General features: G+C 32.2%; 1 protein-coding gene across 1 annotated transcript; it reads right to left on the bottom strand.

The window, feature by feature from the left end:
- Window positions 1–10,850: 10,850 nt before the first annotated feature.
- On the bottom strand, window positions 10,851–13,270 carry LOC148779291 (protein LATERAL BRANCHING OXIDOREDUCTASE 1-like). Its single transcript, XM_088856729.1, has 3 exons — window positions 12,755–13,270; window positions 12,093–12,420; window positions 10,851–11,308 (listed from the first exon to the last, which is right to left on the bottom strand). The coding sequence occupies exons 1-3, from the start codon at window positions 13,231–13,233 to the stop codon at window positions 11,048–11,050; spliced, it is 1,068 nt and encodes a 355-aa protein (XP_088712855.1). The 5' UTR covers window positions 13,234–13,270; the 3' UTR covers window positions 10,851–11,047.
- Window positions 13,271–13,551: the final 281 nt, after the last annotated feature.

The raw sequence follows: 13,551 nt of genomic DNA, 5'->3' as shown, positions 1-13,551 counted from the left end.
AGGTTATCATGAATTTTCTGCAATTTGTTATGGTCTTCATTGAGATATGAATAACTATTTTTATTGGATTTGTTATGGTCTTCATTGGATAAAATTATAAGATGGTATTTATGATTTGTTTTCGTAGCCATAGACTTGACTTGGTAGGAAATTAAAAGTGAATGAGGTAAAATGATTTATGAAGGCCAAGCATGTATTTTAAAATTAAAATTGGATGATGTGTGAAAAACCTAAGTCTATGAATATGGTGTTGAGAAAACCACATAGTCTTGCAAGGTCCACTAAGTCTTTATGAAAATCATTTTAAAATGTTATGCTATTATATAATTATTGCTTGTGAATGTATATATATATATATATATATATATATATATATATATATATATATATATATACACACACACCGAGTCGATATTTTTTTTATTAAAGAGAAAAACATTGTGTCTTGAAAGTATTTATAAAAATGGGAGAAAAACTATCATGTACTGCTTTTTTTAAATACCCATATACCTTGACCCATGTTTTTAGTTATTTAAAATCCTCAATTACCTAAAACCTTGAACCATATGGAATGTTGTAAGGGAAGCCATTTTGTTAGGCTTCCTTGACACATGTTGTGTTAATTAAATAACTTGGTTTGTATGAATTTACTGCCATGACGACTAGTGTGGTTGAACCTTTTTTTTTTAATCCATGATCGAATTTTTTTTTGTAATCCATGATAGAATTTTTTGAAAATTTGTGATTTTTTTTTTTTAATCCATGATCGAATTTTTTTTTATAATCCATGATAGAATTTTTTGAAAATTTGTAATTTTTTTTTTTAATCCATGATCGATTTTTCTGAAAATTTGTTTTTTTTTTTTTAATCCATATTATTCAAAGAGAAAATGAGAGAGATGATGATTCTGAGGCCACCCTATCCCAGCCATATTATTCACATATCGAGTCCCAACAGCAACAGTGTAGGGATGAGCACGACAGTGCAGGTGAGCATGAAGGATGGACAATCTTCGGGGATTTTAGATTGGGAGCACAACAAAGTACTAACACTCAGGGATTTGAAAATAATCGATGATTCGTTTTTAGATCGAATCAATGAATTGTTAAACGAATTCAATCAATGGCATCAGCGTGACCAAGAAGAACAATAACGTCGTCTATCATTTTATTTTTAGATCATATGTTACTAATTTTATGCTTTATTGTAGTCCATGTATGTTGATATACTTATTCCATAATAATTCTATGTTTATCCTTTTGTGTGATGTAAATTAAATGCTGAATGGCGGTTCATGCAGGGAAAGAACATATCAATATTCGCATATTCATTCAAAAACATGAAAATTCTTAATGGAGTACCCTCATTTCTTATTGAATTCTTAAAAAACAATATTTATCATGAATTTTAATAATTTTTTCGGATTTTGTTTAAGCTTTATTATGACCGATTCACCCGATTCTCGATCCGGATCGCCGATTCGCCGATCCGGATCGGTTTTTTGGGAGCCCGATCCGGGTCACCGATCCGTTTTTTAAACAATTGGTCTCTAGTGTACGTTCTTCACATGCTTGCAAATAAGAAAGTGAAAATCAGTGTTAGGAAAGCGGGCCCATTACTGGGCCCTGACCCAAGTACTCGCCAGTTATTGTAGCACTTAAAAAACAATTTAAACAAAATTATAAAAACGACCCAAAATAGATTTTTTACACATTTTATCCCACCCATCCTTACATATCAACTTCCCATTAAAAAATCATATTTTCTAGCCAATACCTCTATATAAAAAAGTTTTTAAAAAAATTGACAAAAATACCCTACCCTCATGTAGTAAATCATTTTCAAATCTCAATAAAAAGAAACACTGGACCACACTTGTACAATACTAGACTCGTCACTTCAAAACACCAGACCGTTATTTCAAAATGCCAGACTGCCCTTTCAAAATGTCGGACCATCATATCAAAAAGTCAGACTGTCCCTCCAAAAGATAGACCACAACTTCAAAAGATCGAATCTCCCATTCCAACAAGAAATAGTGTTTGTACCGCCACCATGAAACGTCAAACCGCCATCATGAAAAGCCATACTGCCACTATAAAACGCTTGACCGTCACCATGAAAAGCCGGATTGGCCATTCCAATAAAAATAATTAGCGGATCGCTTATTCAAAATGTCGTACTACTCCCTCCAACTAAAATAATTTGTTAAACATAACTAATTGTGGTTAAAAAAATACTGAAAAAATAGATTTTAAAAAATGAGTTTGTGAATGGAAGTATTTTAAATTTTTTTCCAAAAGATGGAAACAAATAAAAATAAATTTTTTTTTGGCCAAAATATTTTTTAATATTTGCCAAAATGATAGAAAACATTAAAAAAACATGTTTACAAATATATTCCTTTTTGTAGGATCTTTTATAAGCTTATTTGAAGTGTTTGAAAATCCATTAGTTGGACCTCCAACTCGGGTTAGAAAAGGCCTAAGCCCGAGTAACTCGGCTGACTTTTTGACAGTGGTGAGAATAAACTTCAAACCGCAAGATCGCTTTATTTGAATGGGTCCCACACTCGTAAAGCGAGTCATATTGGCCAGTTAGCATCAATATGAGAGAGGAATGAAAAAGAAAAAAAAGCAAAAAAGGAGGAGAAGACAGATAAAATAAATAATATTACATTGTGTTATAAATTATTTTTATGATGAAATGTTTATAATTATTTTATCAACTAAGTAGTTATTGATTGAAAACTTGGCAGACGTCCTAGTCAGGCCGAGTACTCGAGTTTACCTTGAGCCAGTTTAAAAAAATGTCGAGTCCTCCGGTTCGTTTCGGGAATCGGCACTGGACGTGCTGGTTCTGGCAAATTACACGGAATCGTCCGGTTTTAAAGAGAACCGGGTGATTCTGTACAGTGACTCGTCGATTCACTGTACGGAATAGGCGAGTCCCGTGAAGAACACGGGCTGCATAGTGTTCTTCATGAGATTTTTTAAAATTTATCATTTTTCTTGTTTTTTTTGCCATGTGATCGAATATTTAGGCTTTATGCAGCTTTTTTTGGCCTTTTCATAGATTAAATGGTAGAGAAATTTCGTATTTTTGGATCATGAAAGTTGGGGTTTTAGGGTTTTCGCCTTTCCTTTTGTTTCATGTCAAATAGGGCATGAATCTGTGAAACTTTTTAGGCATTTTGATCGTAAATGTGTTCATCAAAAAATTCTGTTACGAATTTGTGATAATCTTTAAGAAAAACGAAGTAATTTGGATATTGAAGCCATGGGTTCACGAAACCAGGTAAGAACTCTGGTTTTTTTTTTTTTTCCACCATTTGATCAATTTCAGTCCATATTTTGAAAATAATGAGTTACATTTGTAGGGTTTTAAATCTTTATCGTGTCTTTTATCATTTATCATATTCAATTTTATTAATTTACTCAATTACAGCCTGATTTTTCAAATGAATACAGAGATGTCTGTGAAAAAAAATTTCTACTGTTTTTTTTTTTTTTCCGCCTTTTGATTTTTTGTTCACGATATATTACAAATAATGTGTTAGATTTCTAGGGTTTTTAATAGTTATAGTCTTGTTTATAATCAGATGTATTCAATTTGATCTGATTTATTCAATTTGAGCTTCATTTTTTATATTCAATGACTGTTGCCTATGAAGAACTGCGTTTTTTTTTTTTTTTTGCTCAATTTAAGCGATTTGATTTGATTTATTGATGATAATGTGTTCATAATTTAGGGTTTTGATTACTTATATTGTTGTTTATCAAAAAATGTACTCAATTGGATGTAATTTATTCGCTTAGAGGAGGATTTTTTAGTTTAAAATGGCTGATGTAAAGTGGCTCTGTGAAGAACATAATTTTTTTTATTTTTTATTTTATTTTTTTTGTAGTCTATGATCGAATTTTTTTTCTTTGTAATCCATGATCGAATTTTTTTTCCTTGTAATCCATGATCGAATTTTTTTGTAATCCATGCTCGAAGTTTTTTTGTATTCCATGATTTTACTAATCCATGATTGAATTGTTTTTTTTTTTTTTTTTGTAATCCATGATCAAATTTTTTGTTTTTGTTTCTACTTTTTTTTTTTTTGGTAATCCATGATCTAATTTTTTGTTTTTTTGTAATCCATGATCGAATTATTTGTAATCCATGATCGAATTTTTTGTAATCCATAATCGAATTTTTTGTAATCCATAATCGAATTTTTTGTAATCCATAATCCATGATCGAATTGTTTGTAATCCATGATAGAATTTTTTGTAATCCATAATCGAATTTTTTGAAAATTTGTGATTTTTTTTTTTTGTAATCCATGATCAATTTTTTTTTTGTAATCCGTGATCGGATTTTTTGAAAATTTGCTGTACTTTTGTTTCTTTTTTGTATTCATGATCGAATTTTTTGAAAAATGATGATTTTCTGAAAAGATGTGAAAATCGTGACAAGGTTTTGATTATCATACGGTATTAAACCATATTTTTATTGTTTGAGTTTGTTGTACTTTTTTTTTTTTTTTTTATCCATGATCGAATTTTTAGAAAAATGATGATTTTCCTAAAAGATGTGAAAATCGTGACCAGGTTTTGATTATCATGAGGAATTAAACCATATTTTAAATTTTTATTGTTAAAGTTTTTTGTTGAAAAAATTGTATATTGATAGATTATTTATGCAAAAAAATGCATGTTATTATATTTTTAGTGCAAACCTGTATTTTTTTAATTTGTTGTTAATGCATTTTTTAGTTGGAATGACTGATGTTAGGTGGCTCTGTGAAGAATTGTTTTTATTTGTTTTTTTTTTAGTACATGATCGATTTTTTTTAAAAAAATCGTGATTCTCAGAAAAGATGTGAAAACAGTGACCAGGTTTTGATTATCATGAAGTATTAAACCATATTTTTAATTTTTATAGTTAAAGTTTTTGTTGAAAAAATCGCATGTTGATAGAATATTTATGCAAAAAACATACATGTTATTGTATTTCTTATGCAAAACTGTATTATATTTTTAATGTAGTTTTGCATTAAAAATGTATTTTCAATTTTTAAAATTTTGAACGCAAAAATTACATGTTGTTAAATTGTACTAACGTGAGGAATTAAAGTGAATATCATTGTAAAAAAATCGTGGCATATATGACAATTATATTATCCTGTATTTTTTCAATTTTCTTATTAATTTTTTAATGCAAAAAATGTATGTTCTTGATAATTGAGTTGTAGCCATGTTTGGAGTTTGCATTTTATATTATATTATTCTGTATGTTTGTAATTGATATGTACGAAAATATTATTGTCAATAGAAGTATTTTGCAATAACAAATAACAACAAATATAACTACATGAACTACCCCAAACATATTATCACTACACATGGTGATTATTTTTCTTGTTGAACTGTCAGGTTAATTTTTAACTTTTTACATATTAAAATAGTTGAATCATGTCAAGATCTGTAGAAGATCGAATCAATGAATTGTCAAACGAATTCAATCAATGGCACCAGCGTGACCAAGAAGAAGAATGACGTCGTCTGTCATTTTATTTTTAGATCATATGTTACTAATTGTATGCTTTATTGTAGTCCATGTATGTTGATATACTTATTCCATGATAATTCTATGTTTATCCTTTTGTGTGACGTAAATTAAATGGTAAATAGTCGTTCATGCAGAGAAAGAACAGATCAATATTCGCATATTCATGCAAAGAAATGAAAATTCTTAATGGAGTACCCTCATTTTTTATTGAATTCCTAAAAAACAATATTTATAATAAATTTTAATAATTTTTCAGATTTTTTTGAAGCTTTAATCTGATTGATTCACTCGATTCCCAATTCGAATCGCCGATTTGCCGATCCGGATCTATTTTTTAGGTGCCCGATCCGGGTCACTGATCTGCTTTTTAAACCATTGCCTTGAGCTATTAAAAAAAAAGATAAATATAAAAAATATATAAAAAACAAAATATTGTATTAATTTTATTTAAGTAGTATATAATTTAGATATATTTTATACGAGTTTTTCTTGTCATTCCCTACTTTTATCGCTTTCTTTTTTCCAAGATTTTTACTGAAGTACTCTGATTGAAAACTTGACCGAGTTACTCAGGCTCAACTCTTTGTCGAGGAAGTACTCGACTATAGCTGGGGCTATTTGAAAAAAAATAAAAGTGTAAAAAGTATGTAAAAACATAGAGTTAGCATATAAAAATTATTTATGTAACACATAATTTGGATGTATTTTGATCTAAGAATGGTAACGACTTTAAGCTTTTCCCTAACCCGTTCGAAACCCAGGTCACGGAGGTGGATTGTGTTATATAGGCTGCCAACATAAAACTTTTTCTAAGCTTTCAATGAATATTGAATCTACATTGTTTTTATTGAAAGAACTTAGATGTCGTTCTAATAGGTGATAGGATGAGAGAAAGTGACCTTAGATGGGCTGGCTATGTGCCCAATACATCACCTATCATGAAGTGTGAGTTCGTTCAAATAGAAGACTCAAAATAAACAAGGGGTAAGCCTAAAAGGATATGGTTGGAAGTAGGTTCAAATGAAAGACTCACTACAAAACAATGGATTAGGATTCGTGCAACCAACCCAAATGGTGGGAATGGGGGGTCCTTCTTTTTCATGTTTTCTTATTATTTTTATTGCATAAAACTATATTTGTAATTAAATTTTCATATGTTTGATTCTTAAATTATATTATATTTGATTTTTGTAAATTACTAACTTTATATATAGATGGTTGTATGCATAAATCGGGTTTGTATGACCCAAATACAAAACCCCTAAAACCAATACTAGACAGTACCTATATTGGTAGGGTCAGACGGAGGCCCTACATTTAAAACCTAGGCCTAAACACAGAATGTGGCACGAGGAGCAAGGTGCATTGACCCAAGGACTAGGTTAGACCCAAAGTTAGCAAGTCTCCTTTTAAAACAAAATCTTTTTTAAAAACTTTTTTGATTTTTTTGAAATCGGTTATGAACTCCGAGTGGTTCAAAAGATCTTCAAAAACTTGTGATTTTTTAAAGGAGCTGATATAAATTTGTATTTCATTTTTTAAAAAAACTTAAAACAACTTCTTCCCTATAGCTTTATTTCTTCATTAACTTAATATTATTGAATTTTGATTTAAAGATAATCACATTAATAGTGGGAGTATATTAAGAATCTTGATTTAAGAAAAAATTCTATAAAAAATTTCACCAATGAGCTAAAAAACGTTTTGAAAAAAAGAAGCAATATATTCGAAAAAAATAATCAAAACAATTGTATATATTAAAACAATAGGTAGGATTAGATGAGGACTAACCCAATGAACTTTTTTTTTTTTTTTTTAAACCCATAGTGTCGAAAAGAGCAAAAGAGATATTCAATGATACTAGAGATTTGGATACCTTGTAATTCAGTGCGATATTTGAATTTTCAGAAGCATTTTGTTGCTTTTTTTATACATAGAGATGTCTAATTAATTTCATATTTTATTTTTTATTTTATTGGTGTATACTGTTGGGATGGTGATGCAAATCACCCCCATTTTGTATTTTCTCTGTTGTTAAAAGGTGTTTTCATCATAAAAAAATAAGCTTCTTATGGAGGCTCATAAAAAGTATTTTTGGAGAGAGAAAACATAAGGAAAGGAAAAAAAAAATATAGAGAAAATACAATTTTGAATATTTGTGCAGAGATCCATTTTGTTTTCAACCTCCTCGAATGGTTACGAAATTAAAGTATATTCACTCCCTTTCATTTTTGAGGTTTTTAATGGTTGTAAAAGAGGAGAATTGGGAACCAAAACATTTGGATTTCGCTCGATTTCGATTCCACTTTAAGAAGGTTGGTATATTGCAATAGTTTTTATTAAGTTATGTATTTGTTTTTTCACACTGTCTTATGATGTTACTCTTTACTATATATATATATATATATTTTGTGATACTTTATGACATATATTTGATATATTTTTTACTATTTGCATTATTATTTTCCCATTCTGATACGTAGTTTGGGTATTTGGGAAAGCAATTTAATAAAAAAAGTCCATTGGTCTCAAATCGAATGAATATTATTTTTTTACTTTTTATTTTAATTTTTTAATATTACTTTTGAGTTTTAACCTATGGTTTAAAAACCGGATCGGTGACTCGGATCGGGCTTTTTAAAAATCGATCCGGATCGGCGAATCGGCGATCCGGATCGGAATCGAGTGAATCGGTCAGAATAAAGCTTCAAAAAAATCCGAAAAAATTATTAAAATTCATTATAAATATTGGTTTTTAGGAATTCAATAAAAAATGAGGGTACTCCATTAAGAATTTTCATGTTTTTGAATGAATATGCGAATATTGATATGTTCTTTCCCTGCATGAACCGCCATTCAGCATTTAATTTACAGTATTTCGTGCTCATCCCTACACTGTTGCTGTTGGGACTCGATATGTGAATAATATGGCTGGCATAGGGTGGCCTCAGAATCATCATCTCTCTCGTTTTCTCTTTGAATAATATGGATTAAAAAAAAAAAAAAACAAATTTTCAAAAAAATCAATCATGGATTAAAAAAAAAATCACAAATTTTCAAAAAATTCTATCATGGATTACAAAAAAAAATTCGATCATGGATTAAACAAAAAAAATCACAAATTTTCAAAAAATTCAATCATGGATTACATAAAATTCGATCATGGATTACATAAAATTCGATCATGGATTACATAAAATTCGATCATGGATTACAAAAAAAAACAAACAAAAAAAACAAAAAATTCAATCGTGGATTACAAAAAAAGAAAAAAATAGTTCGATCATGGATTACAAAAAATTCAATCATGGATTACAAAAAACTCTATCATGGGTTACAAAAAAAGCAAAAAACAAAAAATTCAATCATTGATTAAAAAAAAACAAACAAACAGTTCGATCATGGATTACAAAAAAAAAACAAACATTTCGATCATGTATTACAAAACATTCGATCATGGATTAGTAAAAATTCTATCATGGGTTACAAAAAAAAAAAAAAAAACAAAAAAATCGATCATGGATTACAAGAAAAGAAAACAAACATTTCGATCATGGATTACAAAAAATTCTATTATGGGTTACAAAAAACCAAAAAATTCGATCATGGATTACAAAAAAATCTATCAAGGATTACCAAAAAAAAAAAAAAAAAAAAAAAAAAAAATCCTTACGGAATCGCCGATTCACTGTTCGGACTCGCCGATTCCGTACAGTGAATCGGCGATTCACTGTACAGAATCGTCCGGTTCTCTCTAAAACCGGACGATTTCCGATTTTTGGGCGATCCGGTTCCTTTTTCACTATTTTCGAGTCGAACCGGGCGAGTCCGGTTCGACTCGGCGTTTTTTAAAACGCCGGTTTTAACTATGTAATTTACAGTCGAAAGTCATAAATATTAATATTTGATTTATATTTCTAACTTCTGCTCTCTAAATAATATATTATATATAAAAATTATTTATTAAATAAAAAAATCATTACTATACACGATAAAATGAAAAGGGGTAAAACACGGGAGATATTTGCGCTTCTCCCAAAGGGAAGCCACCTTCATCTACTTCGAGTTCCCAACCGTTGGCAACATGGCACGTACAGGGCATTCAGCTTTTTGATTAAGGACACGCCCATAAAGAAAGAAGTGACGCGGCGCAGAACGAGATCATGACGCTGCCCCACACAGGGGACATATAAAAAGTCTGGCAGGATAAAAATAAAAATTGCGATTGAATTATTAGCATGAAACTTTTTTTTTCGTTTGCTTTATTCATTGGGTATGTCACATCAGTACTAGATTTATTAAAAAAAATAAAAGTAAAATCATACCGAGCCATATACGGAAGATTGGCAATATAAGATACAAGAAAAAACAAACGCAGTTAGTATACAGCGGAGGATCTAAACAATCATCGTGCAGTTTGTATACCGCGGAGGTTTTAAACAATCAAAGTAAAAGAAAAAACAAATGAAGGTTGTATAAGTTCTAAACAATCAAAGTGAAATGTATTTTTAAATGAAAAATGATACCCTTTTACATTGTGTGATTGTGTATAAGACGTCAAAAGAACATCATTAAATTTAACATAGATTTTTAAAAAAATTATCATATAGGTGTAGGAGGGTCTCATAGTATCATTACTCTTTTTAAATAATATCAAAAAACGTAGTTTCAATGGTGGAAATATTTGAGATAGTCTTAAAATATATTATTTATTTTTAATTATAAAATTTAGAGCTTAAAAAATAATACAGATTAAACAAATCTTAAAAATTAACGGTCCCAAAAAAACTTAGTAAAATAAATAATCTAGATGGGTAGGATGATGCACGCCACACAGCTACGTTATCTCCAGAGGCCGATAAATGAGTAGCCTTATTAACCTCTCTAAGGGTGTGTAGGATCTACTATTTGATGATATAAGCTTAAATCTATCATTTGCCAAGGTAATTAGTCTCCATAAGGGTTTACAACGTGGATTCATAGAGTTGTATCTTGTTTATGAAAGAGAGGAGAGATATCTATGAGAGAGATGAGAGGGGCATGTTTATACTGAGGGATTCATGCTGTGTATGAAAGAGAGACTGTTGTATGCTGGACGATGAAATGGATTTCGAAATTTATTAACATTCTCAAAAAAAAAAAAAAAAAAAAATGCTGTCCATAATCCCATTGGTACCGAAACCATTAAAAGGGAGATTATAAGTAGACCAAACTTATCAATCTTAATGCAATAGGATGACACAAACCACACTTTACTGCTATTTTACTTTAACACTTCAATTTACTGCTATTTTACTTTAACACTTCAATTTACTGCTATTTTAGATAACACTTCAATAATAGTTGGGCATCATCAAGTACATAGTTTGTGGATCAAAATCCACATATTCGAACAAACATTGGAGACAGACCTTAGTAGTAGAAACACAGAAAGGAAACCAATAGCAATCAAGCAAAGCATTGCAAACTTCTCATAATGAGTGAGGCTTATTTGGACTTTTTAAAGTCAGTAACCTCAATCACAGGCTTGTCCAACTTCTTGAAATTGCTGATCCTCCTTGTCATGAAGAATTCACCCCATTTGTATTCACCATAATTTGCAGGGTTATTTTCATCAACCAACTCCTCTAATGGCTTCACTACGCAATGGTAAGAAGGTGCAGCCACATGGATGGCTGAGTACCTCTCGACTTGAGAGTCCAAGACCACTCTATGGAGCAGGCTATCATAAATGTCATTGCTCCATACCTGTGCAGGTCATAAAAACATTATCACTTCGAGAAAGAAACTAAAAGGGAAAAGAAATAATCAAGGGAAAACTACGAACAGGCCGGGCCGGGCCACCCAGCACATTGCCGCCCTTATTCTTAACTCGTCCTCTCCCACTCTTTCTCCCCCTCTCCTTCTCTCTCTAAAGTCCCTCACAAAATTCTCTTTGACTTTGTCTCTCTCGTAGGGCTGAGATTTTACCTACTTGAATCCAAAACTTGAATTTTGATCTGATCTGGATCAATATATAGATCAATAATTTGGATCTGACAGGTTGGATCCAGGTCGAAAATTTGAATCTGAATAGTATTCAGATTGGATCCGAGTACTGGTGGATCCAATCGGAATTCGACCAAGTTATAAATATTCCAGATCTCATGAATACTTTTTGGAGTTGAAAATAGATCCTAGTAGATTCAGACCAGATCCGACCCATTCTAAAGAGAGAAAAAAAGGGGAAGCAAAGGTGGGGTGGTAGTTTTAAACAGAGAAATAAAGGCGGTAGCAGCCCAAGTGGGCCAGCTTTGGCTGTGGATCGGCCTTGCCCCCATTGGGCTGGCCCAAGCCTAACCCTGTATCTCTTAGAGCTAGGACGGCCCAAAAACAAAAAAAAAAAAGAAAAAAAGAAAAAAGAAAAGCAAGAGGGCCATGCCAGGCACTACTGACTCTAGGCCAGCTGTGGGGCCATAGTTCTTAGCCCAAGCCCTACTTTTATAGGGCCAGGCCGGTCGATTGCCAGCCCTACGAACTTGATAATGCATACCTGAAGAACATCACCGGCAACAATGATGTAAGAGTTGGGTATGGGCCTAAGCCTTAGCCACTGACCGTCTGACCTTCGATAAACCTCGAATCCACTAACCTCATCAGTGGTTAAAAGGGTGAATGCACTTCCATCTCTGTGAGCTCCTTTGCCCAAGGCCAAATCTGGGTGTGGGCACGGTGAGTAGTGATTTATGCGAACATAGGCCATGTTCTCCTCGAAATAGCGATGCAATCGATCAGATGGGAGGCCCAAGCTCAGAGAAATGAGCTCCATCAATTGATACATCAACTTGACGCTCTCTTGGGAGAAGTCCTGGCATATTTTCCTGTGGGAGAGGGAGAAGTCATAGGGTTTAGTGAGAGATTTCTCATCTTTTATTTTTTTTTCTTTTCGTTTTTTTTTTTTTTTTCAAAAAAATTCCCCAAAGAGGATCTTATTTGAGTGTATTAAAAAAATCAAATTTGGTGCTCCAGCATACATAATAGGCAAGCACACTTTTAAGATGTTCTAGCTTAAAAGAAGGCATGAACAACCTAGAGGGAGAGAGAAGATGTAGTCGAAAATCCTAGAGAGAGTGAGAGAAGATGTGCTCACTAACATTAAACAGAGAGATAGAAAGGATGAGCATATGGATGTGTGTGTGTGAGAGAGTATATTACTTGAAATCGTCCGGCTTTTCTGGCCACAAGTTCCCCATAATTTTGGTCTCCTTACAGTCGGGCTCCATGTTCTGCGGTATCTCGAGCTCCTCCGTTGACATATAATCGAAAACTTCAACCCAATCTTGGACATTCTTGGTGTGGTCCTTGTCATTGTAACCCCAAGGGTTCCTTAGATCTCTAGCCACCTTCTTCTTCTCCTCATATGGCAAAGCTGAGAAACCAGCCATAGCCTTCTTCAGATTAGACCAGAGATCAGGCGACAGACAATGGTTAACTACTACAAAGAAGCCCCACTCTTTCATGGCATTGTGCACTTGTTTAGCTATACTAGCGATGGCATCCTCCTTGGAGGAATTTTGGGGCATTTGAAGTGGAGCTAGATCGATTAGTGGGACATTTTCTAAGTATTTGATTTTACCTATGGACGGACGAGCCTCTACGGGTTGAATTAGAGCTGCAGCAACAGAGGGAGCCATTCTCTAACTCTATTCACTCTATGATGCTTGGTCTCTTGATTCATGGCGAACCCCGCTCACCTATTTATAGACCCTCGTGTTCTTGCTCACCTCTTTATAGACCCTCGTGCTCTTTTTTTCATTAACACGTTGGGTTGGAGCGGACCAAATGACCGAAATTTTGGCCCCGCCTGGAAACGGCCGCTTGGCTTGGAAATTATTTTTGGGCCCTCCCCGAGATAAGATAAGAAATAAAAATAAAAAATAAAAAATAATGTATATATTTATATATAGGGTTTGTATTCCATAATGCCGATCTTTTATCTCTATTCCATAACT

Source organism: Amborella trichopoda, chromosome 13 (genome assembly GCF_054954075.1).
Source record: "Amborella trichopoda isolate Santa Cruz 75 chromosome 13, AtrichopodaSantaCruz75HAP2 v2.0, whole genome shotgun sequence".
NCBI lineage: Eukaryota > Viridiplantae > Streptophyta > Magnoliopsida > Amborellales > Amborellaceae > Amborella > Amborella trichopoda.
The sequence above is the reverse complement of the archived record's forward strand: the minus strand, read 5'-3'. Positions and strand labels throughout refer to the sequence as shown.

What these genes read in the sequence shown, in the direction of transcription:
- LOC148779291 (XM_088856729.1), bottom strand. Translation starts at nt 13,233, where the DNA reads ATGGCTCCCTCTGTTGCTGCAGCTCTAATTCAACCCGTAGAGGCTCGT. An exon ending in GAAAAGCCGGACGATTTCAA is followed by an intron (nt 12,421 to 12,754) that starts GTAATATACTCT and finishes CCTCTCCCACAG; the next exon opens with GAAAATATGCCAGGACTTCT. An exon ending in TTGCCGGTGATGTTCTTCAG is followed by an intron (nt 11,309 to 12,092) that starts GTATGCATTATC and finishes TGACCTGCACAG; the next exon opens with GTATGGAGCAATGACATTTA.